At 46.4% G+C, this 27,816-nt stretch overlaps 1 protein-coding gene across 1 annotated transcript; it reads right to left on the bottom strand.

Annotated features, from left to right (window-relative positions):
• Window positions 1-573: 573 nt before the first annotated feature.
• On the bottom strand, window positions 574-26,819 carry gdf5 (growth differentiation factor 5). Its single transcript, XM_072244107.1, has 2 exons — window positions 25,807-26,819; window positions 574-4,643 (listed from the first exon to the last, which is right to left on the bottom strand). The coding sequence occupies exons 1-2, from the start codon at window positions 26,261-26,263 to the stop codon at window positions 3,772-3,774; spliced, it is 1,329 nt and encodes a 442-aa protein (XP_072100208.1). The 5' UTR covers window positions 26,264-26,819; the 3' UTR covers window positions 574-3,771.
• Window positions 26,820-27,816: the final 997 nt, after the last annotated feature.

Genomic DNA, 27,816 nt, shown 5'->3' with positions numbered 1-27,816 from the left:
CCTGACCTCCTGAGTTCCCCCATCATTTTGTTAATCACAGTCCCATTCCCTGTGCTTTCTTCCACAGCCCTGCACATCATTGTCTCAAGCACCTATCCAATTCCCTATTAGAAAACCCCTGAATGTTTCCACTGCATCCACAGGCAGTGAGCTCCTGATTTTAACTCCTCTGTCTCGAGTCAACAGAAGATTTCTTTGCCTTCCTCAAAGCATGAGCACAGATCTTTAAGTCTGAATGCTTGGCTAGTGGGAGCAATTTTCCTCGATTTGCCCCATTTAGATTCATCACGGCCTTGTGATGCAATGCAATTTGTGTAGTTTTTGTTCATTTAAGATTTTTTTTTGCATTCAATATATATTTTTGCCTCCGCTGTGCACGACATGCATTTTGAATTATACTTCATTAACTTATTTGTGGTAATGTTTTGTTTTATGTGCTGTGAGTGATATATGTTGTGTGGGTGCATCGTGGCGTGGTCCGGGGTGAACATTGTTGCATTTGGTTGTGTAAACATACAATCAGATGACGACAAACATGAACTTGAACTATTTTTTTATATCTTGAACATCCCCATTTGTTCAGCTTCTTGTGCAGTACAGGGATTCAGGAAAATTGTGACAAATTCCAATTTACAGTTATATTTATGAACAAGTAACAGATTCTTCATTGTACACACACGCACACACAGTAAACAGTTCACATAATCATTTTCGTTCCAACATGCACTGATTACATCTGTGGCTGTTTCCAAAAATTAAATCTCCCCTTCCCTACCAAGAGCAAATTCTATACAGTATTAGAGTTTACTTTATAGAGCAGACTGGCACATGAAACCATCTGATAGCCACGTGTCCACTGGTACCACTTTGCACACTGGTTTTTTGTCCATCTTGTGTGGGGTTTTTCATTGATTCTATTGTGTTTTTTTGTATTTACTGCAAACGCCCACAAGGAAACTAATCTCAGGGTTGTATATGGTGACATATATGTACCTTGAACTTTGAACTCTGTCATTCTTGCTAACAGTGAAGTGTACCATGGAACATAAGCGTGACACAGTGTTGAGCAGTAACGTATGAGATGTTCATCGAGTTAACTGGAGGTATAACAGCACGGAAAATGGAAACAGGCCTTTTGGGCCCACTGAGCATAATAATCCCGTTTTCCTTTTTCATTGCCCCTCCCCCAGGATTCTGCCACTAACAAGACTGCAAGGAATCATAGAGTTGTGGACACAGCCTAGCCCATCACACAAACCAGTTTCCTTTCCGTAGACTCTGTCTACACTTGCAGCTGCCTCAGGAAAGTAGCCAACATAAACAAGCACCCTTCCCACCCTTGATGCATTTATCAGAATCAGGTTTATAATCACCGGCATGTGTCGTGAAATTTGTTAACTCATTTATTGTAGTTTGGTAAATGGTGAGGTAGATTTATGGCCTTTCATCCCTCCCCTTTCCATGGATTTCTTTGTTTTTATGGCTATCTGGAGAAGATGAATCTCAGAGTTGCATATTGCATACATAATTTGATAATAAATGAAGCTTTGAACCTTTGAACTTTGAATCATTACTTTAAAACACCTGGTCTCATCATGGATGCCAGCATTTATTGCCCATCCCTATTCGATGCTGACAAGGTGGTCCTTACTGTCCAGCTGCAGTCCTCCTCAGGAAGATAGAGGAACTGGGGAGGAAAGTCAATGACTAAGACCCAGTGACAATGAAGCGTATATCTCCAAGTCAGGATGGTTGGGCAACTTGGGGCCAACCTGCAAGAGGCACTATTGTCCTGTACCTGCTGCCCTTTGACCTCCTAAGTGGCAGAGGTCGCCGGTTAGCGCAAGTAACGGCAATTCACCTTGTAGATGCGTTGCACTGCAGCCACGGTGCATTGGTGATGAGGGGAGATCAGTGCTGAAGAAGGTATTTGAGATGACAATCGAGCGGGCTGCTTCATTCTTGCTGTGGCAGCTGTGGCCATGCATACTCCAGCAAACATCTGGGCTCTCATTTCTAACAGGACTTGATAGAGGTATACAAGATGATAAGAGGCATGGATCCAGCGGATGGCCAGTGCCCTTTTCGCAGGGTTGAAATAGCTAATATGAGGGGAGCCTAACTTTAAGGTGATTGGAGGAAAGTTAAGCGGGGGAAGTATTTTACACTGAGAGGGGTGAGTGTATGGTGAATACAGGGGTGGTAGTGGAAGCAGATACATTAGGGACAATTAAGAGACTCTTAGATAGACACATGGATGATAGAAAAATGGAGGGCTATGTAGGAGCGAAAGATTAGATTGATTGTAGATTGATTATAGAGGGCTAGTAATTTCTAAGGTAGGGACATGTTTGGCACAACTTTGTGGGCTGAAGGGCCTGAGTTGTGCTGTAGATTTTCTATGTTTCTACGTTAGACTACATTACAAGGTCGGCACAACTCTGGGGCCAAAGAGCCTGTACTGTGCTGTACTGTTACATGCTCTAGATATGTTCTAGGATTAAGCCCAGGATGCCATTTTATTTGGAAGATGCTGGCCTGTTATTTTTCTCGAGGTTGCAGGATTTACATGGCCACTGGCTTAAGGAGGCCACTGCCTCGTGCACTGTTATCCACAAGACTGCTCAAGGGCTTTTAATTATGGGTGCAACGGTAGCTTAGCAGTTAGCACGATGTTATTACAGTACAGCTCTGGGCATACCAGAGTTCAGAGTTAAATTCTGGCACCATTCTATAAGGAGTCTGTGTGTTCTCCCCCATAGAATGTGTGGATTTTCTTTGGGTGCTCCGGTTTCCTTCCACAGTCCAAAGACGTACCGGCCACGTGAGTCGGTCATTGTAATTTGTCCCGTGATTTGGTTAGGGTTAATTGGGTTTGTCGGGGATTGCACGGTGTGACTCGAAGGGTCAGACTGGCTTACTCTGTGCCGTATCACTAAATAAAAATAAAAATATTTAAACAGGATATGATTTGCTAGCTGCCTCGCCTGAGATTAGTATGTCAGGCAAACAGCCCTGCCACACTGGAGTCTATGTGGTTGAGGGTGCTTTAGGTGGGGTGTGTTCTGTAGCCTCCCCTTACCAGCATCATACGGTGTCCATCAGCAGAACGGCTGAGGACCCATACCTGGAGTGTCAAAGCAGGTCCAGTGAGCTGCAAACAGTTCACTGGTAAAACGCTCTCCTTTTTTTCCCGATGTTACACAACTGAGAATGTCTCTCAGTCTATCAGTGCTCCCTGGATCTAATCTGTGAACTGTTCCAATGGGATCACCTTGATGGCGACAGATTTGCTAAAACACCAGCCACATTTTCATAGGGTTTAGTGAAAAGAATCCTCCTGGAGCTGCCTCACAGATTGACCTCCCTTCCGTCCCCACCCAGTTCTTTCCAGCACAGATTAAGCCCTGACACACTTCCCCATCTGTCTGAGTTAGGTAAGGTAGTGAGTGGTGGCTGTATTGCACTAAATGTGTTCTATCTGTCAGCCTTAGATATTGGCACCAGATTCCTCGAGGAACTGACTCTCGATTAACTGAATCTCATTGGGGCCGTTGTGGTCAGTTGGTTAATTGTAAGCTGCACTGATGCTCTTTTAGCTTTAGCAGCAGTTTCACCACCACGGAACATTTTCACCGACTCCCTACCGATAGCTTATGGCATCTCGACTGCAAATGAGAATACCAGGAAACCAACTGTACCTGCTGCACTCAATATGGTTCAAGTCCCAGTGTGCATCTTGTACTGGTTGCCTGGCAACACAGACCAATGCTACCTACAGCCACAGGACTCTACCACCATATCCTCGTACTGTTTGTACACCACATTATTGGCTGAGTCTATGTACAAAATACTAATGGGGCTTAGTTTCGTCGGTACGCAGCAACTTGGTGGGGTAGATTCTGGGTCCATAGAGTTCATGAGCGTCTGGATTATGGCATGGTTTGTGGGCTCCAAGTGAGAGCGGAGGGGGAAGTCGCAAACCCCCTCACAGTGATATGCTTCATAGTCCAACGGTGCAATGATCCAGTCATCCCAGCCCATCTCCTTAAAGTTCACATGGAGAGGTCTTCGTGTGCACCGTGGCTTAGTTTTCTTGCCTTTAGACTGGCGGCTCGTGTGAGGGGCTCTCCTCTTTCTTCTCTGATTGAACAGGAACTCGTAAACTGTCTTGTCGTCCTGCCCGGACCTGGCTTTGACCTCGTTGAAGAACAAGTCCCGTTTTTTGGTCCTACCAGACACGAGTAGCAGGGCCTTCTCTTTGGTCTGCCGTCCCACCCTGCCAAAGCCCAAGCTTCTCAGATCCACTGTCCTGCCTCTATCCAAAGCTTCCAGCTCAAAACAAAGTTGTGTCAACAGCTGGTCCTTCCTGGACGTACGGAAGAGCTTCCAAATGTTAAAGACCTCCCACTTTGGTGCATCCAATGGGTCAACGGACCGAGAGTCAATAACAATGGGTTTCTGCCTGTCCGAAGGGCACTTGGACAATCGGAGAGTGTACACATTCCCTGGAGTCCGCACTCTCCTCCCATCCACTGGCCTTGTTCTCAGGATCCGCAGCTCTGCGCCCAGCAACCCTTCCTTCTCCATTGCACTGATGTTGAAGATGTACTTCTGCTTCCTCACAAAGGGGTGGCGATCATCTGGCAAAAGAGAAGAAGACAAATCAGTTATATGCGGGATTCTGGAAAGCCAGAGTAATACACAAATTGCTGGAGGAACTCAGCAACTCAGGAAGCATCTATGGAGAGGAATAAACAGTCAACGTTTTGGGCTGGAGCCTTTCATCAGGACTCAAGACAAATCTGTTGATGCTCAGAAGGGAATTAATAATTGAATTAATGAGGTAACAGCACATTGTAATGAAGAATTAGAACCTCTGCCTTTCCATTAGACTGAGTTCTCATAGTACAGATTGAAAAACAGACTATCACCCCCACAATTAGTAGTCAATACTTATCCCTCATTCACCACCACGGAATATGTTACATTATGAGATGGTCATCTTGGAGCTATCTTACTGGAATTGGAATGGGTTTATTACAATCACATGTACCAAGATACAGTGAAAAGCCTGTCTTGTATACTGCTCATACAGATCAGATCATCACACAGTGTACCGAGATAGTACAAGATAAAACAATAGAGGATGCAGAGTAAAGTGTTACCGCTACAGAAGTGCAGTGCAGATCCACAATAACAAGTTAGATTGTGAGGGCAAGAGTTCATCTGATTCTTCCCTCCCACAAAGCTCTCCACTTCTTTTTTTTAATCAATTCTCTTATCTGAGAGTCTCTTAAATGTCCCTGATGTATCTGCCTCTACAACCACCCCTGGCAGGGCATTCTACGCACCTAGCATCCTAGTAAATCCCCTCTGCACCCTCTTTAAAGCCACCACATCCCTCCTATGATGAGGAGACCAGAACTGTACCCAATACTCCAAGTATAAGGCAACACACACAAAATACTGAAGGAACCAGCAATACTTGCAGGCTGCCCAGCAGAATCCTCACCAACTCGATTTGACGCAAATGAAGCACTTCACTGTGTGTTTCAATGTACACGTGACAAATAAAGCCAATCTTCTGTCCTTTTAGGAGATAGTGTATCTGATGCAATAATTATATATTTACAAAGCATTTAGACGGACACTTAAATAGATAAGGCATAAGGATGCAGACCTACTGCAGGCAACTGGGATTTGAACAAATGGGAAGAAAAGTTGGCACGTACTGTATGTGATTGGCTGAAGGGACTGTTTTAAAGTTCAAAATCCAAAGTAAATTTTTTATCAAAGTAGGTATGAGTCACCTGAGATTTACTGTCTTGTGGGCATTTGCAGTAGAACAGAGAAATACAATAAAATCAACAAAAAACCAAACAAACAGCCAATGTGTAAAAGAAGAGAAAATGTGCAAATATAAAAAAAATCACAAATAATAAATAAATAAACAATCAAATAAATAATAGTGGGAACATGGGTTACAGAGACTGTGAAAGGGAGTCCATAGGTTGTGGAACCAGTTGTGGTGAGTGAAGTTACCCACACCAGTTTAGGAGCCTGATATCTCTGTGCTATGACTCATTATGACTGACTGGTTTTGATGTACAAGTGATGCAACCAGGCTCGCATCAAATACAGAGCATGTGCCCTTCCCACCATTGCCCAATTCATTGGTTGGCACCGCTGCCGCAATGGAATATAACAGTATCTTTGAAAAATTCCATGTGCCTGTGCAAACTAACAGCCTTCTCTCAGTCTTAAGAGTTCTCTGGTGCATTGAGAGACGCTCCCTTAAGAACAGTGGTCAGAACTATCCAAGTGTAAAGTTATCCATGTGAGTGACTGGAAGATGTAAACAGGCAGAATGTTACAGTAAATGAAAATTTTAAAAAAACAACTGCAGATACTGGAAATCTAAAATAAAAACATATGGAAAATAAAACCATAACGAAATGGAAATACTCCCTGTGGACTTAGCCAGTTTCTTCATGAATACAGCTCTCCCTACCGTTAGCGACATCAACAAGAGATGATTCCTCAGGAGGGTGACAACCATCATCAAGGACCCCCACCATCCAGGCTGTGCCCCCTTCTTGATGATGCCATCAGGGAGGAGGTGAGGAGCTTGAAGACCACTTCTTAAGGTTCAACAACAGCTTCTTCCCCACTGCCATAGGCTTAAAACTCAGATAATCCAAATTGGGCTATTAAGGATCTTGAGGAACATCTGAAGGGTTAACTAAGTTTCAACCACAGCTCCCCCGCCTCCCCAAATGGTAGCCCTGGTGTAGAATGTGTCTGGGAGCCGTGGAGCCGAGTGGTTTAATTTGACAGAAAGCCATCCTTCCCTGTGGTGAAATGCTTGGTTTTACTTTCTGGTTGAAGGACCACAGTTCACCCAGTAAAACAGGCTGTTGCCTACTTGACACAGCGCCACAGTTACGGGTTAGTAACAGCACGCAGTTTTTGGAGGTGATGTCAGTGGAGGTACCTCCTGCCTGTAAGACCCTGCTTGTAAACTATTACTGGGGCAATCTGCACACATTCCATTATTTGGGACTAATGGCTGAGCAGGGAACGGAGTCCACCACAAACTGAATGCTTTCCATTGACCTGCCAACCACTATGGCAAATCAAAGGGACAATGCAGAATGGATCACATTACATAATTCTTTAACTCAACGTTGACTCCAGACCATTTCTTGGCCTTGTGGTTGCTACCCTCTCTGACAACATCACCAGTAAGATGTCTACTAGTGTCACAGTGCATTGGGGAAATCACAGACCTCATTCACCCGTTATTATGGGGATATTCTGAGTCAGTGGAAGCTAAGCATTGCCACACATTCCAGCACCAACATAGCATGCCCACAAGGGCGTAGCTTTCAAGATTCAAGATCGTTTCCAGTTCATGAGTGTAAAGGAGAATTAAATAATTGTTACTTGAAATCTGATGCAGCACCAAAAAAAAACAGAATAAGACAAAGAACACGATAATAAAAACTAATAAATATAAATAAACAAGAGAAAATCTGCAGATGCTGGAAATCAGAGCAACACACACAAAATGCTGGAGGAACTCAGCAGGCCAGGCAGCATCTGTGGAAAAGAGTACAGGCAACGTTTCAGGCCGAGTCCGTTCAGCAGGTCTGGGAGAAAAAGCTGAAGAGTCAGAGTAAGCAGGTGAAGGGAGGGGAGGAAAACCCAACAGGTGATAGTTGAAACCAGGAGTGGGGAGGAGGTGAAGTAAAGAGCTGGGAAGTCGATTGGTGAAAGAGATACAGGGCTGGAGAAGGGGGAATCTGATAGGGGAGGACAGAAAGTATGTAAGAAAGAAAAGGGGAAGGAGCACCAGAGGGAGGTAATATGGTGAGAGAGAGAAATGAAAATTGGGAATGGTGAAGGGGGGATGGGTATTACCAAAAGTTAGAGTAATCAATGTTCATGCCATCAGGTTGGAGGCTACCCAGACCGAATATAAGGTGTTGTTCCTCCAGCTTGAGTGTGGTCTCATCGTGACAGAAGAGGAGGCATGGACTAACATGTTGGAATGGGAATGGCAAGTGGAATTGAAAAGGGTGGCCACTGGGACATCTTGCTTTTTCTGGCGGACGGAGTGTAGGTGCTCAGTGAAGTGGTCTCCCAATCTGCACCGGGTCTCACCGACATACAAGAGGCCACACTGGGATCACCGGATACAGTAGATGACCCCAACAGACTCACAGGTGAAGTGCCGCCTCACCTGGGAGGACTGTTTGGGGCACTGGATGCTGGTGAGGGAGATGATGTAGGGGCAGGTGTAGCACTTGTTCTGCTTGCAAGGATCAGTGTCAGGAGGGAGGTCAGTCGGGAGGGACAAATGGACAAGTGAGTCGTGTAGGGAACGATCCCTGCAAAAAGCAGAAAGTGGCGCAGGAGGGAAAGATGGGATTGGTGGTGGGATCCTGTGGAGATGGTAGGAGTTACAGAGAATTATGTGTTGGGCGTGGAGGCTAGTGGGGTGGTAGGTGAAGACAAGAGCAACCCTATCCCTGGGGTGGCGGGAGAATCCCTGGGGTGAGGGCAGACGTGCGCGAAATGGAAGAGATGTGGTTGAGGCAGCATTGGTGGTGGAGGAAGGGAAGATCCTTTCTTTGAAGAAGGAGAATGTCTCCTTAGTTCTCAAATGAAATGCCTTAACCTAAGAGAAGATGCGATGGAGACAGAGGAACTGACAGAAGGTTATCACATTTTTACAAGTAACAGGGTGGGAAGAGGTATAGTCCAGGTAGCTGTGAGAATCATGGTTTATTAGATTAGATTAGATTAGATTCAACTTTATTGTCATTGTGCCAAGTACAGATACAAAGCCAATGAAATGCAGTTAGCATCTGACCAAAAATGCAAAGAATAGTGTTACTTACAAAATAACTGTGAATAAAAAGTAAGTGCTACAGCACACAAATATAAAAGTACTGAGACAGTACAAGATGGGTGCAATAGTGCTTAGTGCTGTGATGTGAGGTTCAGCAGGGTCACAGCCTCAGGGAAGAAGCTCTTCCTGTGCCTGCTGGTGCGGGAGCGGAGGCTCCTGTAGCGCCTACTGGATGGGAGGAGAGTAAAATGGTTAGGGTGAGATGTATCCTTGATAATGCTTTTCGCCCTGCCCAGGCAGCGTTTATGGTAGATGTTCTCAATGGTGGGCCATTGGGTGCCGATAATATGCTGGGCAGTTTTCACCACATGCTGGAGTGCTTTGAGGTCCGATACGGGACAATTGCCATACCACACTGAGATGCAGTTAGTGAGTATGCTCTCAATGGTACAGTGGTAAAAGTCCGTCAGTATCCTGGGACAGAGGTGAGTTTTCTTGATGCTCTGCAGGAAATAAAGGCACTGTTGTGCCTTTTTGACCAGGATGGAGGAGTTCAGGGACCAGGTGAGATCCTCGGAAATGTTGCCACCAAGGGGTTTGAAGCAACACACAGCAATATGTGTGTTGCTTGAATTTCCAGCATCTGCAGAATTCCTGTTGTTTAAGGAATTTGAAGCTTGATACATGCTCCACCACAGCTCCGTTGATGTAGATGGGGACGTGAGTGTGGCTCCTAGCATGCCTGAAGTCCACAATGATCTCCTTGGTCTTCTGGGTGTTAAGGGCCAGGTTGTTGTCAGCACACCACACGGCCAGGTGCTGGATCTCTTCCCTGTAGGCCGTAATAGACATCGTAGATAAGCTGTCTCCAGAGATAGAGACAGAGAGATCGAGAAAGTGGAGAGAAGTGTTGGAAATGGACCCGATAAATTTGAGGGCAGGGTGGAAGTTGGAGGCAAGGTTGGTGAAGTTGACGAGCTCCACATGGGTGCAGGAAGCAGTACCAATGCAGTTGTTGATGTAGCATGGGAAAAGTCGGGGAGCGATACCAGTATAGGCTTGGAACATAGACCATTTCACATAGCCGACAAATACATAAGATAGCTTGTATATATAGTATATAGATTGAGTGTATGTCTATGAAGTGATGTTAGGCACAGGAGTACATGTACATAAGGTGACTGACAGGAAATGATAAAGTACTGATGTTGGGGGGGGGGTGTTGGGGTGGGTTAGTGGGTGAAGAAACAAGGAAACTTTTTAAAGCTTCTAATAAACTGATAGAGGGTTTTGATAATGTTGCTTGTTTACTTACACAGAGTGGCCACTTTATTAGGTATTTGTTACTGCAAATATCTAATCAGCCAATCATATAGCAGCAATTCAATGCATAAAAGCATGCAGACATGGTCAAGAGGTTCAGTTGTTGTTCAGGCCAAACATCAGAACGGGCAAGAAAGGTGATCTTAGTGACTATGACTGTGGAATGAATGTTGGCGCCAGACAGGGTGGTTTGAGTATCTCAGAAACTGCTGATCTCCTGGAATTTTCACGCACAAAGGTCATTAGAGTTTGGTGTGAAAAACAAAAAAAAAAATCCAGGGAGCAGCAGCTCTGTGGGTGAAACTGCCTCATTAGAGAGAGAGGTCAGAGGAGAATTTCCAAACTGGTTCAAACTGACAAGAAGGCGACAGTAACTCAAAGAACCATGTGTTACAACAGTGGTGTGTAGAAGAGCATCTCTGAATGAATGCACAGCACTTCGAACTTTGAAGTGGGTGGGCTACAGTAGCAGATCACGAAAATATACTCAGTGACCACTTTATTAGGTACAGGAGATATCAACAAAGTGGCCAATGAGTGTGCGTCAACATCTCCTGCAGGTGAAATTCTACCCTGGTTGCTTGTAACACCTACAGTAACTATGAACACCGGGACACCATTGAAAGGAGATGTGCTGGACAAATTCTTTACCTACAGAGTGGTACGTGTGGAATGTTCTGGCAGGGGTGGTGATAAAGGCAAATACAAGAGAGATGTTTAAGAGGCTCATAGATAGACACATGAATACATAGAGAATAAAGGGATATGGAAATTGTGTGGGCAAAAGGGATCCGTGTTCATTTAGTTAGCTGAGCACAACATTCTGGGTTTAAGAGCCTGTTCCTGTGCTGTTCTGTCCAAAATAGATTCTCTTTAAAGACCACACTAAAAGATTTTTCTTCCCCTCCCCTTCTTCTATTCACCACTCTGACCCCTTACCTCTTCTCACCTGCCTATCACCTCCACTAGGGTCCCTTCCTCCTTTCCTTTCTCCTATGGTCCATTCTCCTCTTCTATCAGATTCCTTCTTCTCCAGCCCTTTACCTTTCCCACCTGCCTGGCTTCACCTATCACCTTCTAGATTGTCTTCAGTCTCCTTCTCCCCCCACTGTTTTATTCTGGCATGGTCCTCCTTCCTTTCCAGTCCTGAAGAAGGGTCTGAGCCCAGAACGTTGACTGTTTTTTCATTTCCGTAGATGCCCCCTGACGTGCTGAGTTCCTCCAGCATTTTGTGTGTGTTACGAAAGGATTATTGATTGCTGTGTAAGCACTCCAACTATTTTGAATGATAAATCTACATGCGATTGCAGTCAGCCTGTGATGTAAATGGATATTATACACAGGATACTAAAGTTTCCTAAACTTTGCTCTTAAAAAAATAAACCAGTCATACTGCAATCTCACAAGCCTTCGGCTCAGGAAGGAAGCCTCTCCTATAACACCACCACTGAATATTTTTTTTAAATAGTGTTCCTGGCAAGGCTGGTCTATATTACCAATGTCTCATCTCCACCAGAGAAGGTGGTTACTCCAGCTTAGAGGCCTCTTTTATTAACGCAAAAGTTACATTAGGGTAGATCCAATTATTGAGAGCAGGACCTTAATGAATTTCATAGGGAACACACATAAAATGCTGGAGAAATTCAGCAGGTTAGGCTGCATCTACAGAGGGGAATAAACAACCTCCCCCTCCTTGTCTCTTCTTCCATTTCTCATTCTTGCCCCCCTCTTACCTCTTCCTTTCTCACCTGCCCATCACCTCCCCCGCTGCCCCTCCTCCTTCCTTTTATTTCATGGTCTACTGTCCTCTCCCATCAAATTTCTTTTTCTTCTGCCCTTTACCTCTTCCACCTATCACCCCCAAGCTTCTTACTTTATCCTCCTTCTTTCCCCCACCTACTTACATTCCCCTTCACCTGGTCTCACCTGTCACCTGCCAGCTTGTACTCCTTCTCCTTGCCTCTCCTGGCTTCTGCCCCACCCACTTCCTTTCCAGTCCTGATGAAGGGCCATTGCCTGAAGTGTCAACTGTCTATTCCCCTCAATAGAAGCCGATTGACCTGCTGAGTTCCTCCAGTATTAATTTGTTGTGGGGAACTGGATTCACTCACTCAAAAGAGTGTTGCTCAAAATGTCCCAGCTCACACAACCGATCCTGAGAAGGCATGTCTCTGGTGAATCTCCTCTGCACCTTCTCTAAAACTTCTACACCCTTCCTATAATGAGGCAAGCAGAACTGAATACAATTCTCCAAGTGTGGTCTAAGCAGGGCCCTGTTGATTTGCACCATTACCTCACAGCTCTTGAATTCCTTTCTCAACCCCCCTCCCTCCCCCACTTGACCTGCTTAATTCCTCCAGCAGATACAAGAGAAACGGCAGAGGCTGGAAGTCTGGACCAACACACATAAAATATTGGAGGAACTCAGTGGGACGGGCATTTTCTTCCAGAGATGCTGCCTGGCCACTGAGTTCCTCCAGCAGTTAATTTGTTGTGGAGAACTGGATTCAGCCATTTGAATCCCTCCAACATGTGCACTCTGTGGCTACTTTATTAGGAACACTTGTACACCTGCTCATTAATGCAAATATCTAGTCAGCCAATCATGTGACAGTAACTCAATGCATAACAGCATGTTGACATGGTCAAGAGGTTCAGTTGTTGATTGTCTGATGAGATAATTGCATCAATGAGCAGGTGTACATATTACCTAATGCTACCTAAGGTGTACAGATGTACCTATATGAACAGCAGTGTGATCATGAACAAGCAATCTGTTTTTTTTTCAGTTGATGTTAACTGACAGATGTGAGTGATTATAAACCTGATTTTGAAATGGGTCTCTATTGTGGACTGAGAGTGCGAAGGGACAGGGAGAGGGGAGACATGGTTGGGAAAAGGGGAATGGAGAGGGGAGGGAGCAGAAAGCACCTGAGAGACATTCTGTAATGATCAATAAGCAAATTGTTTAGAATCATAATAACTTTGCCCGGTGTCTCAGGGTTGGGTGTGTCTGCACCCATACCAACCCCTGCCCCTATCACTCCTTCTCTGCCATCTGTCAACACCCCTCCCACGGCACTCCACCCTTTCCATTCCAAACATCCTTTGCTCCTGCCAAGTGTAAAAAAGTGGTGAGGTACTGTTCACGAGTTAAATGTCCATTCAACAATCAGATGGCAGAGGAGACGAAACTGTTCTTGAATTGCTGAATGTGTGACTTCAGTCTCCTGTACCTCCTTCCTGACGGTAACAATGCGAAGAGGGCTTGTCCTGGGTGACGATGGTCCTTATTGATGGACACTGCCCTTTCGAGGCATTGCTCCTCAAAGATGTCCTGGATATTAACCAGAACATCAAAAAAAGCACCTATATCCTCCTGAGAGGGCAGATAGGGCCTCAGTTTAATACCTCAGATGAGAACCCTTAAATCGAACATTCACCTTTGTATCAGATTGTAAAATTTAAAAGAAATCCTGCTGCAAATCAGTCAGAGGACAGAAAAATTGCTTCTCAGAACCTCCTTGAATATTCAGAATTATTTTTATTGTCACTGAAGTATGAGGAGAAAGTTGTTGTTTTCTGGCAACAGTACAGTGTGAGACATAAACAATTACTACAAAGTCAATAAAGAAATAAATAAATAGTACAAAAGAGAAATTGTGAGGTAGCATAACATGGGTTCATGGACTATTCATAAATCTGATGGCAGGAGGGGAAGAGGCTGTTTCTAAAGATAATGCAACATCAGAGGGGAAGAACCTGCTCATAAAACATAATACCAAATCCCCATCAATCCATGGCTTGAGCACTTCATAGTCTCTTGGCCAGGACCATGGGGGAGCCAGCGGGAGGAGTGCAGAACCTCCTCAGCGACAGTATAGTGTAGCATTTGGTGTCACACTATTATGGTGCCAACGACCCGGGTTCAATTCTGCCGTTGTCTGTGACTGAACGCCGATCACTGGTGCTATGCTAGCCGCTATGCTACTGTGCACTCTGCCCTAACCTGACTGTAACCCAAACATCACAGTCCTGTCTATATAGAGAATGTTTATGTTCTTGCTTACCATCAGCTTTGTAAATATTGAAGGTCCTTTCTGTGATTGCTGTATGAGGAAGAGATTTCCAAAACCATTATCCTTCAATAGGAAAGGTTTCATCGCAGCTGTCATTTGCAGTTGTACGTGACAATGGTGGGGCCCCACACCTGGAGTATTGTGTTCAATCACCTTGCTATAGGAAAGACAAGCCCGCTTCTCCTTACTTCGATCAGGGAGGAGGTATAGTTTCCTTCCAATCTGTATGGGGGGAGAGGCCACCGCACAAGATTGTAAAAAGCTGCAGAAAGTTGTGAACATCATGGGCACTAGTCTCCCCAGTATCCAAGACACCTTCAAAAGGCGATGTCTCAAAAAGGTGGCATCTGTCATCAAGGACCCCCATCACCCAGAACATGCCCCTTTCTCATTGCTACTCTCAGGAAGGAGGTACAGGAGCCTGAAGACATACACGCTACTTGCCCTCTGCTATCAGATATCCCAAGCTGTGAATCCCCCATCATGCTGGAGCCTCACCAACCAGGACAAGACCTACTCTCATGGTTACCATCATGAGGAGGTACAGGAGCCTGAAAACACTCACTCAATATTTCAGGAACAACGTCTTCCCCTCTGCCAGCCAACTTCTGAACGGACAATGAACCAATGAGGGTGGCTAAAGTAACCCCACTTTTTAAAAAAGGAGGGAGAGAGAAACCGGGGAATTATAGACCGGTTAGCCTAACGTCGGTGGTGGGGAAACTGCTGGAGTCAGTTATCAAAGATGTGATAACAGCACATTTGGAAAGCGGTGAAATCATCGGACAAAGTCAGCATGGATTTGTGAAGGGAAAATCATGTCTGACGAATCTCATTGAATTTTTTGAGGATGTAACTAGTAGAGTGGATAGGGGAGAACCAGTGGATGTGGTATATCTGGATTTTCAAAAGGCTTTTGACAAGGTCCCACACAGGAGATTAGTGTGCAAACTTAAAGCACACGGTATTGGGGGTATAGTATTGATGTGAATGGAGAATTGGTTAGCAGACAGGAAGCAAAGAGTGGGAATAAACGGCAGGCGGTGACTAGTGGGGTACCGCAAGGCTCAGTGCTGGGACCCCAGTTGTTTACAATATATATTAATGACTTGGATGAGGGGATTAAATGCAGCATCTCCAAGTTTGCGGATGACACGAAGCTGGGTGGCAGTGTTAGCTGTGAGGAGGATGCTAAGAGGATGCAGAGTGACTTGGATAGGTTGGGTGAGTGGGCAAATTCATGGCAGATGCAATTTAATGTGGATAAATGTGAAGTTATCCACTTTGGTAGCAAAAATCGGAAAACAGATTACTATCTGAATGGTGGCCGATTAGGAAAAGGGGAGGTGCAACAAGACCTGGGTGTCATTATACACCAGTCATTGAAAGTGGGCATGCAGGTACAGCAGGAGGTGAAAAAGGCGAATGGTATGCTGGCATTTATAGCGAGAGGATTTGAGTACAGGAGCAGAGAGGTACTACTGCAGTTGTACAAGGCCTTGGTGAGACCACACCTGGAGTATTGTGTGCAGTTTTGGTCCCCTAATCTGAGGAAAGACATCCTTGCCATAGAGGGAGTACAAAGAAGGTTCACCAGATTGATTCCTGGGATGGCAGGACTTTCATGTGAAGAAAGACTGGATGAACTGGGCTTGTACTCGTTGGAATTTAGAAGATTGAGGGGGGATCTGATTGAAACGTATAAAATCCTAAAGGAATTGGACAGGCTAGATGCAGGAAGATTGTTCCGGATGTTGGGGAAGTCCAGAACAAGGGGTCACAGTTTGAGGATAAAGGGGAAGCCTTTTAGGACCAAGATTAGGAAAAACTTCTTCACTCAGAGAGTGGTGAATCTGTGGAATTCTCTGCCACAGGAAGCAGTTGAGGCCAGTACATTGGTTATATTTAAGAGGGAGTTAGATATGGCCCTTGTGGCTACGGGGATCAGGGGGTATGGAAGGAAGGCTGGGGCGGGGTTCTGAGTTGGATGATCAGCCATGATCATAATAAATGGCGGTGCAGGCTCGAAGGGCCAAATGGCCTACTCCTGCACCTATTTTCTATGTTTCTATGTTTCTATTACCTCACTATAGTTTTGGCCCTACTTATTTAATTTATTTTATATACATATGCTTTTTATGTATTCCACTGTACTGCTGCTGTAAAGTAGCAAATTTGATGACATACAGCAGTGATATTAGATCTGATTCTGATTCTGAAAAATGTTACTGAACTGGAAAGAGAGACTAAAAGATTTACAAGAATGTTGCCACTACTTCAAGGGCTGGCTTACAGGGAGAAGTTGAAAAGAGCAGAATGTTTTCCTTGGAGGGTAGGAGAATGAGAGGTGATATTACAGAGGGGTATAAGTTCATGAGGGGCGCAAACAGGGTGAATGCATACCATCTTTTCCCCAGGATAGGGGCATTAGGAACTAAATGGTAAGGGTAGAGTGAGAGGAGAGATTTGAAAGGAACTTGGGTAGCAACTTTTTTTATACAGAGGGTGGTATAGTCTGCCAAAGGAGGTGGTTGATGCAGGTATATTAATAACATTTAAAAGATACTTGGAGAGTTACATAGATACGAAAGGTTTAGATCAGGGGTTCTCTACCTTTTTTATGCCATGGACACCTACCATTAACCGAGGGGTCCATGGGCCCCAGGTTGGGAACCCCTGGTTTAGAGAGACCAGGGCAAATGGAGCTTGGTTGGATGGGGCTAGGTCAGCATGGATCAGTTGGGCTGAATGGTCTGTTTCTGTCCTACATTATTCTATGACTCTATGACATCGCTGTCTGAAACGAGTGAGCACTTGCTTTCAAACAATGACCCTTACTTCAGGGTTCTCTGACAAGCAGCAACATTGACTTCACATTAACCCTGCCAAGACCTCTCAGGAAGAAATGCTGCCAAATATCCCTTAGAAAGCCAAATGAATGACAGGACAGAACAGCCCATGTATTGCTTGTTGGAGGTATTTGTTAGATTACCACCCTTTTGCTACTCCGTGCTTCTTCTGTTCTTAATTTGCAGCAGGGGTTCCCAAGTCCTTTTTTATGTAATGGATTCTTACCGCTACCAAATGGGTCCATGGAGTCTACAGAGTCTGTCAGAGACAAGCACAGTGTCCATGTCTCAGCATTATCACTGGGAACATGTGTCTGTTGGACAAAGACTCTCCCAGTTTAGCCCTGGAAAAGATGATGAGTGGACGTGGAGAAGATGTTTCCTATAGTGGGTGAAAATAAAACCGGGGGACACAGCCTCAGAAGAGAGGGGCATCAATTTACAACAGAGATGAGAAGAAGTTTCTTAAGACAAATCTGTAGAATTTATTGCCCTGGATGGCTATGGAGGCCAAGTCATTGAGTATATTTAAAGCAGAGGTTGATAGGGTCTTGATTTGTCAGGGTGTCAAAGGTTATGAGAAGAAGGCAGGAGAATCGGAATAAGAAGGTTGACAAATCAACCATGATGGAATGGCAGAGCAGACTTGATAGGACAAATAGTCTAATTCTTCTCCTGTAGATTTAGAAACACGGCTTAGATGAGGTGGAAGGTAGCAGTCTTCTCCCCAGGGTAAGGGTGACCAAAACTAGGAGACATGGGTTTAGGGTGAGAGGGGGGAGATTTAAAATGGGACCCGAGGAGCAACTTTTCACACAGAAGGTGGTGAGTATATTGAATGAACTCCGAGAGGAAGTGGTTAAGACGGGAACAATAGTCTCATTTAAGAAACATCTGCAGAGTCTCGTGTTTATCATCTAATAAGCACCTGGACAGGTACATGGAGGGATGGGCCGAACGCAGGAAGTCGGGACTAGCTGGGTGAGTGCCCATGTTTGCATGGACTAGTTGGGCCGAAGGCTCTATACATTAACTGGGACAAACCTGCTTACTCTCTCCTCTACCGCCGAGGTAAGTGTTGCTCTGTGGGACATGGACACAAAGTAGAGAGTATCCAGTACCACGGGCAAATCCGTGATGTAATCACTTTGTCAATTGCATCATCAGATTCGTCCATCTGAAGGATCTTGAGCTCCTCTTAGTGGTCTGGATGTGGAGCAGCAGCACCACAAGGGCTGGGTGTAAACCGGGTCTGTATCGTAGCGATTACATTACTGTGATCGGACCAGTAACTCAAATCCAGGGACCAAGATCAACGCTCACCAAAACCACCTGAGGAATTTTAAAATGATCTGGAATCAAACTGTTACCACAAGACTAGCAGATCTTTGGAAAATCCCATTTGGTTTACTAATGATCCGGAGGGAAGTTAAACTGCCAAACCATAAAATCATAAGACATAGGGACAGAACTAGGCTATTCAGCCGTAAGCCCATAAGACATAGGAACAGAATTAGGCCATTCAGCCCATCATGTCTTCTCCGCTATCCTATCATGGCTGATTTATTTTCCCTCTGAACTCCATTCTCCTGTCTTCTCCCCTTAATCTTTAACATCCTGACTAATCAAGAACCAATCAACTTCTGCTTTAAATATACCCAATGACTTGGCTTCAACAGTTGTCTGTAGCAATGAATTCCACAGATTCACTACCTCTGGCTAAAGAAATTTCTCCTCATCTCTGTTCTATATAAATTCTGTGTGTGTGTGTGTGTGTGTGTGTATATATATATATATATATATATATATATATATGTAATTTATGGTTATTTATTATTTTGTATTACACTGTACTGCTGCCGCAAAACAACAAATTTCATGACAAATGCTAGTGATATTAATCCTGGTTCTGATACTCTCTCTGATTCTTTTGTTTTTTAGTTCCTGGTTACACAGAAGACCAGCCTCCATTGGCCAGGGAAGGGCCAGCTGTGGAGATTGTAAATGGGCTTATTTGTCGTTGGTCACGCTTGTTGTTGATATGCAGAATGCGGGGAGTACATGCAGTCCATTACCACAGAAAGTAGTTGAGGTGAGTACAATAAGTGCTGGCACATAGACGAGGTGGAAAAGTAGCACAGTGGTTAGCACAACGCTTTACAGTACCAGCGACTGGGGTTCATTTCCCTCCTCTGTCTGTAACACGTTTGTTCGTTCTCCACATGGCCATGTGGGTTTCCAAGATTCAAGATCCGAGTTTATTTATCACAAACACACTGAAATATACTGTGAAATGCTGTGTTTGCACTAACAGTCAACACACCCATGGGTGCCTTGAGGGCAGCCCGCAAATGTTGCCACATATTCCAGCGCCAAAATGGCATGTCCAAAGAGACACGCAGATTAGGGTTAGTCAGCTATCGGCATGCTTTGTTGGCACTGGTGACATGGCAACTCTTGTAGGCTGCCCCTGGTCCCTCCTTGGACTGTGCTGGTCGTTGACGCAAAATGATGCATTTCGTTGTCTATGTGACAAATAAAGCTAATATTTACAATGATAATATCTAAAGGACACTTGGATAGGATAGTCATTTGTATGTTGATAGAGAAGATTTAGAGGGATATGGGGCAATTACAGGCACACAGGACAACTGAGCTGGGCTAAAGTCAGCATGGGTGAGTTGGGCGGAATGGCCTATTTGTACGACGCATCACTCTATCGCCCTAACACCGATGATTTTCTGCTACTCACTTCTTGCATATTTATTTATTTAGAAAAGATACAACAGAAAACAGTTGCAATAGTCTGCACCACCCAGCAGCCCATCAACTTAATCCTAGCCTAATCGCAGGACAATTCACAACAATCAATTGACCTAATATTGACCTCTTTGGACTATGGGAGGAAACCGCAGCACCCGGAAGAAACCCACACAGTCACGGAAAGAACGTACAAACTCCTTACAGACAGCGTCAGAATTGAACTCTGATGCCCCGAGCTGCAATAGAATCACACTAACCACTATGCTACTGTGGTATAGATGGGATGAGAAGATTACCTTATGCTTATAATGATGCAGAAGGCCATTTGGCCCTTCAGCTCCAAGGAGAACTATCCCATCAGCCTTGCTCCCCCTCTCCTTGCCCTGTCACAATACAAATTATTCTCTCTCAGACACACCAAATAACCCCCTCCCCCCCCAGTTGACTGTCTGCCATTCACCTACACCGCGGGTAATTGCAGAACACATTGACCTATCAGCGCATCTTTGGGATGTGGGAGGAGAACAGAATTTCAGTAGAAAACCATGTGTTCACACTTGGCATAGAGAGACTCGAGGTCAGGATTGAGCCCAGGTCCCTGGAATGGTCAAGTAGCAGAAGAACCTACTGCACCACTGCCACAGATTGACAGGGATTCGATCATTAAATAGCAACTGTTCTGAGTTAGCTGCACCTGTCCTCCATCCTGTGTTGGGCACCATTGGGTGAGAACATGTCTGAGTGTGATCAAAGACACTAAAATTTACAGGGACCTTAAACAAATATTTCCCGCTCCTTCTGCTGTTATAAGACTTTTAAACGGACCTTTTGTATGATAAAGGTGAGCTCTTGATCGCACAATCTTCCTCATCAAGGCCCTCGGATCTTATTGTCCAGCTGCACTGCACTTTCTCTGTAATATTCTGCATTCTGTTATTGTTTTTCCTCTTGTACTGCCTCATTACACTTACGTTTACAATTACCAGTCTGGACGGCACGCAGAGAAAAGATTTTCGCTGTATCTCAGTGCATTTGACAATAGTAAACCAGTTCAATTCCAATTCCACCCCTTAGGTGAATTAATCTCGAATAAATCAATCCTGGACCGTTGGAAAATAAATCCTCTGGTGCTCCAGCTTCAGGAGTTCAGCCCAGGGTTAACAATCCTGACTGGTCAAACAGCAATGAAGAATCCTTCTACATTTGAGTGCAATGTATTCCTGAGTCTCCAGCTGGAACTTGCATGACTGACTGTAGTGATAACCAAGAAGAAGCTACTAGCATGACGAAGGAAGACCGCCACTGGGACATCCAGGCCCCATTCTGCAGAACCTGAAGATCTGGGTCTTGCAGCATGGTGGCCTTGAAAATTATCTTCAGCTCCCCAACCAAAGAGGACAGTTTCAACTTCGATCCTGAACAGGTAACCGATCATTACTAGATTATCTCTCAAGCTTCAGGTAATTTTTCTTCTCCCCTCCCCTCCTCTTCCGTTCCCCACTCTGGTTCCCCTCTCACCCCTTCTCTTCTCCGCACCTGCCTATCACCTCCCTCTGGTGCCCCTCCTCCCAGGATCCACTCTCCTCTTGGTATTAGATTCCTTCTTCTTCAGCCTTTACCTTTTCCACCAATCACCTCTCAGCTTCTCACATCATCCCCCCCCACCCCCCGCCACCTTTCCCCTCACCTGGTCTCACCTATCACCTTCTAGCCTGCATGCTTTCTCCTCCCCCCATCTTCTTATTCTGGTTTCTTCCCCCATTCCTTTCTATTCCTGAAGAATGTTGACTTTTTATTCATTTCCATAGATGCTACCCGAGCTGCTGAGTTCCTCCAGCATTTTATGTGTGTACTCTGGATTTCCAGCATCTGCAGAATCTGTTGTCTTTTTGATCATACTAGGATTGCATTTAACTGCAGCAGCCATACAAATACAGGTCAGCCTCCTCAAAGACTTTCCACCATTTACAAGGCAAAAGTCAGGAGAGTGGTAGAATCCTCTCCACTTGCCTGGATGAGTGTAACTCCAACAAGACCTGCAAACTTCAGACAAGGCAGCGCATTTGTTTGACACACAGTATCACCAGCTGAGCACCCACCCCCTCCACCACAGATGCACCCAGGCTGCAGTGAGCATTATCTACAAATGCTCTACAGCAACTTATCAAGGTATCTTTGACAGCTTCCCAAACACATGACGTCTACCACCAAGAAAGATGAATGCAATACATTAATTGCTCTCTCTGTCTCTCTTTCCCTCTCTCTGTTTCTCTTTCTCTCTCTTACCCTCTCTTTCTCTCTCACACAGAAACAAGTAGACACACACACCCACACATACACACAACTCCAGTGTGAAAATATGGTTTTCATTTTAAGAATAGTCTGTAAGATGGGAATGATGAAACTTGCATGGGTTACTGGTCCTGCCTGCGGATAATATTTAATAATAAACAATCCAATCTTTAACAGCATCATTAACATGTCCGAACATCTTGCAAGATTAACCTTAAGCCATTTTGATGGATCTTGAGACAGGTGACACAGAGCTTGATCAAAGAGGTCAGCATTGCATCTTAAATGAGGAGACAGAGGTAAGATAGGGCTTATTCCACAAAAGTTGCTGACCCTAAACACCCACTGATTTCACATTTGTTTTAGCCAATGTTAACTCTATCCAGGTTCCTTAAGGTTCTCATAGTCGGGGGAAGGTAGTGAGGGTAGGCTCCTCCCCTATTAACTGCTCCCAGTGGAGAGCATCTCAAATAGCCTCTGATAACCAAGTCCAGCTCCTGGCCTTCACATGTGCCTTAGCTATTAAGCCTGGTCAAACCATTTCTACAAGCGGAAAGGGCAAAGGTAGGTTCTTGTTGCCTTAAAACTATTCTTACTAACAGGAGAAGGGGCAAAACCAGTCACTTCAGGCAGATGGGGCTCATCAGCCGTAGTTGGCAGTTCATCAAGGAGAAGGAAAATTCTGATCTCATACTTCCACTGTCCTGAAGGCTCCAGGAATTAACTCCAAGGAAATATCCAGAGCTGGAGTCCCCAGGGCAGCCCTACGTTGAGTTCAATGCTGACTGACAACTCTTGTGACACTGTTGATACCAAACTATATCGGTCTCTGCTTGCTCTCCATCGTACTGCCCTGGCTTGCTAGGACACAACAGCCATGGACAACTCTGACCAACGGAGGGCCTCAACTCTATCCAAATCATCTGGTCGGCCGCCATGAGACCTGAACAGGTGACATGTCACCGTGGAAATGGATACCACTGCACACAAGCATCTTTTAGTTCTTTGTTTTTCATTATCTGGAGAAACAAGGGTCAAATTAATGTGTGCGAAGAGAGCAAAGAGAAAGAGGGAGAGAAGAGGGTAGATGCAGAAGGAGACAGGGAAGGGAAGGAGGAGATGGGGAGAATGAGAACAAAGGGAGAAAGGAGAGAGATGGGAGATGAAGAGGAGGGATAGAGATGGCTTCAGTTCAGTTTAACCTCTATCTAACTTTTCATGTTGGCCCCGCACCCTCTCACCTGTCAGAATAAGACAAGGCTTTGCCCAACCTGACACTCCTCCCCCCACACACAAACTCCTGCCTCTCTACCACTCTCACCCCAGACCCTCTCATACTCTGCCTCCTCCTCACTCTAGAAGCTCCCCTTCACCCCCACTCCCCCCCCCCCACCATTCCCTGCCCGTTGCCCTGACATGGGCCTCTCCTTCTGCCCTCCACCGGGTCGGTGCAGGTTTCTCCTGCGTCCACCCCGACTACCGGTGCTTTGCAACCTGCTCCGGTGAAGCAGAAGGATGGGTCTTCACGGGAACGCCAGCTGTGGTGGGGCAATCATCCGGGTCATGGTAACCAGCGCCTTCCCCGCTCCAATCAGCCAGCTTCTGCTGGGTGTAAGATATGGGGAGACATTCAAAGAAATCTTAGCGCCACAGGTTGCGTCAAGGTTTCTGCGGTCCAGTCCAAAGACAGTAAGCGGGACAATTCGCTTTACACTGCCCCAACCTTCTCACCGCGGCACCCTGGGCTCCCGGTGACGCGAACGCACCGCCATCAGCCAGACTCCATGCGCAAAAAGCGGCTCACTGGAGACGGTCAAAGGGTGGTCTTTTGCCCGGGGGGGGGGCGGAGGGAGGTGGAAGCTGCAGCGGAGGGAACGATTAATCTCTGCCGGCATTCAATGAGCTCCATCTATTTGCCGACAAAGTGGGAGCGGAGGAAGATGAAAAGTGTCTTAATAGAGGTGAATAAAATGGTGAGAGGCGTGGATTAAAGTGGTCAGCCAGATACTGAGATACTTTTTCCCAGGGCGGAAGAGGGCATAATTTTAAGATGACTGGAGGAAAGTGGGGGAGGCGGGGGAGGCGGGGGTCAGAGATAATGATTTTTACCCAGGGTATAAGGAAAGCCCTGTCGGTTTGGTGGTAAAAGCACTTCCATAGACTCTTACATAGACACTTGCATGATAGAAATTGAGGGCTATGTGGGATCTCAGAGTAGGTGGAAAGGTTGGCACAGCATTGTGGGCCGAAGCGCCTCTCCTGTACTGTAATGTTCAATATTCTTTGTTCTATGTAACGATACCCACACTCAGTGAGCCTTGCAACAGTTAAGGAAGGAATTGGAAGAGCAAAGAGTCAGTGTTAACACTGGCCAGTCCCTGTTTAATGCCGACCGCCATAGATCCCCATTCCACCATTAAACCCCAGCAAAAGGTACCTCTTCTGTATTGCGGCCGCGTCCCCCGCGACTGACGTGCGCTCAAACAGTGGTGTCAACCGGCTTGACCGATTGTCCCGGCTACACGGGAGCACGGGAGAGGGTCGGGGTTGGGGGGAGGGGGAGGTGAATTTCCCTGGGAGGTGAGAGAGCTGGGCTTTTGTTACTGAATTCCAGGCACCCAGCGTGTGGGAGAAGGGGTAGATGGGGTGACCCTCCCCGTTATTTTCGGACCACAAGCCTTCCGCGATATCGGGGCACAGCAGACCCACAGAGAGGTTAGAAGAGGCGCGAGAAGCGGTGGTTGTGGTCTTAGCCCGAGATCTGGGCGACCCGGGGGCGGGGGTGGGGTCGCCTCTCGATAGCGAGTGTCCAAGTTACCCCGGCTGGGCGGCGACCAGCCCCGGGGCTTCCCCTCACGATTCCGGCGCTGGGGAGAATTTTTCCCCTCACCAACTCCGGCTTGTTTAAGGGCAGCCTGGAATTTACCTCACACTCGGACCGGCTATCCTCCCTCACCTGCCCCGAGTCCGAAGGATGGTGTGTCGTGTCTCCTCTCCTCAGCCGCCAGCCAATTCCACTATGTAAATTAAACTGCCGGATCCCGGGTAACAAAGCGGGTAAACAGAGAGTGTCGGGGTCCGCCAAGATTTACCAAATTAAGTTTAACATAGGGCAGAACTTTCTAACAGTTGAAGACGATGTCTGTATCGGCCAGTTCCCGAGAGAGAGAGAGAGAGAGAGAGAGAGAGAGAGAGAAAGAGAGAGAGAGAGAGAGTCTATCACTATATGTGCCCGTAGTATGTCAGTGTGTGTGTGGTGTGTGTATGTGTGTGGGTGTGTGTGTGAGAGAGAGAACGTGTGTCTATCACTATATGTGCCCCTAGTATGTCAGTGTGTGTGTTTGTGTGTGAGTGTGTGAATGTGCGTGCGTCTGTGCGTTAGTGTGTCAGCGTGCTATTGTGTATCCGTGTGACACTGTGCGCGCGCGCGTGTGTGCCAATGTGTGTGTCGCTGTGTCTACTAATTTGTACGTGTGCGTGTATCCGCGTGTCACTGTGTATGACCATGTTACTGTAAGTGTGTGTGTGTGTGTGTGTGTGTGTGTCTGTGCCTGTGTCTGTGTGTGTGACGGTGTGTGTTAGGGTGGAGATTCTACCACCCCCTCCTCCCAGCCCCGCGTCTGAACCCCCCGATTCTCACCTTGCCCTCTGTCCACGAAGCTGGTGACGGTGTTGGCAAGCGCCGCCGGCTGCTGCAGGCTCCCGTTGAAGCCGCTGCGCGAAGTGACGGACAGCGTCTTGTAGAGGAACAGCATGTAGTCGTGAGGGGTCACCTGCGGGCTGCCGCTTGCCGCCTTCAGGCGCCGCCGGCCGCCGCCCTCTCCTTTGCCTCTCTCCCCCTCCCCGGTCCTGCCGCTGCCTTTGCCCCTGCCGGCCACCGCCGCCCTAGCTCCTGCTGTCGCTCTGCCGAGCCCGGCGCTCCATCTCCCCGCTCCGAGGTTCGGCCCCCTCTCGCTGGGGTTCCTCTTGCCTGGCGCAGCTCCGGCGATGCCCTGTCGGAGCCCGGGCTGGCTCTTGCGGGACGGCTCGGAGCCGGTCAGGTTCCCGAAGCAGCCGAGGTAACAGACGAAGAGAGCGAGGTTCCTCAGTAATTCCATGCTCCGTTTTGGCCGGGGACAGATTCTTCCAGCTGCGCATGCAACGGCTCCCAAAACTCCCAGGCAAACTTCTTCACAACTTTCCTCCGAACTTTGTCAGTCTGTCCCATAGTGGAATTTTGTCACCCGCACACAATCCCGGATCCTTTCAGACTGCGGAGGACCCAGACTAACAGGGGCAGAGAGAGAGAGAGAAGGGGAAAAAAACACTTCCCTCGCTCCTTCCCCAGGCCGGGATGACTCAAGCTCGTTTAAATCCCATATCCGAGAGGCAGAAATGGCGTGGCCCTGCCCAGCGAGCTCCTCTACAAACTTCCAAAGTTTTGAATCACATCCAGTAAAAATATTTCGCACTCAAGCTGCGGCTGCGGGCAGGTGCTTATGGACCTGCTCTCGCAGAACGTCAACAGTCCTGCGAGTGAGCGAGACGCAGGAAAGGGGAGGGGAGACCCTCTCCATAATAACTTGTTGATGTTATATACTATTCCAAAGCTGTCTTTAGCTATTGATGCAATACATTACCGTAGAATTATAGACAGTCTTCCGCAGTGGTCCAACCACGTCGACGCTACGGTCAAGAAAGCACACCAGCGCCTCTACACCCTGGGAAGGCCGAGGGAAATTTGGCATGTCCCCGTTGACCCTCGCCGATGTTTATCGCTGCACGATAGAGAGCATCCTATCCGGGTGCAACTCCAGAGAGCCGTGAACACAGCTTAGCACATCACAGAATCCATCCATGGGCTCTGTCTGCGCGTCTCGCTGTCTGGGTCAAGCAGCAAACCGAATCAAAGACCCCACCCACACAAAGATTCTCTCTTCTCTTCCTACTTCCCAAAGTCCAAACCACCTGACTCAAAGACCCCACCCACACAAGACATTCTCCCTTCCCTTCCTACTCCCCAAAGTCTAAACCACCTGACTCAAGGACACCTTTTCCATCACTATTGTAAGAACATAGAACAGTCCCCCCAAGTAAGATGAGATGAATTCTTGAACCACGTCTACCTTGTCATAGCCCTTGCACCTTGTTTACCAACGCGGCACTTGTTCTATAACGGTAAAACTACACTCAATTGGCTCCTTTTCTTAGATACCTGCTATATTTAATAAAGTAACTATGCTCATGGTCTTCGGCTGCTGTAGGCCACCCAAGCTTCAACATGTTGTGCATTCAGAGATGCTCTTCTGCATTTCACCGGTGTAATACATGGTTATTTGAGTTACTGTCACCTTCTTGTCAGCTTGAGCTAGTCGGGCCATTCTCTTCTGACCTCTCTCAGTAACGAGGTATTTTCACACACATAAATGGCACTCACTGGATGTTTTATTTTTCTTTTTAACACTATTTTCTGTAAATTCTAGAGACTGTTGTGTGTGAAAACCCAGGAGATCAGCAGTTTCTGAGATACTCAAACCACCCTTTCTGGCACCAACAATCATTCCAGAGTCAAAATCACTTATATCACATTTCTTGCCAATTCTGCTGTTTGGTCTGAACAACAACTGAACCTCTTGACCATGTCTGCATGATTTTATGCATTGAGTTGCTG

The sequence above is a fragment of the Mobula birostris genome, chromosome 2, assembly GCF_030028105.1.
Source record: "Mobula birostris isolate sMobBir1 chromosome 2, sMobBir1.hap1, whole genome shotgun sequence".
NCBI lineage: Eukaryota > Metazoa > Chordata > Chondrichthyes > Myliobatiformes > Myliobatidae > Mobula > Mobula birostris.
The sequence above is the reverse complement of the archived record's forward strand: the minus strand, read 5'-3'. Positions and strand labels throughout refer to the sequence as shown.

Excerpts from the sequence above, each read along its gene's own strand:
- gdf5 (XM_072244107.1), bottom strand. The coding sequence starts at position 26,263 with ATGGAATTACTGAGGAACCTCGCTCTCTTCGTCTGTTACCTCGGCTGC. Across the intron at positions 4,644-25,806 it reads CTTCGTGGACAGAGGGCAAG|ATGATCGCCACCCCTTTGTG; the intron begins GTGAGAATCGGG and ends CTCTTTTGCCAG.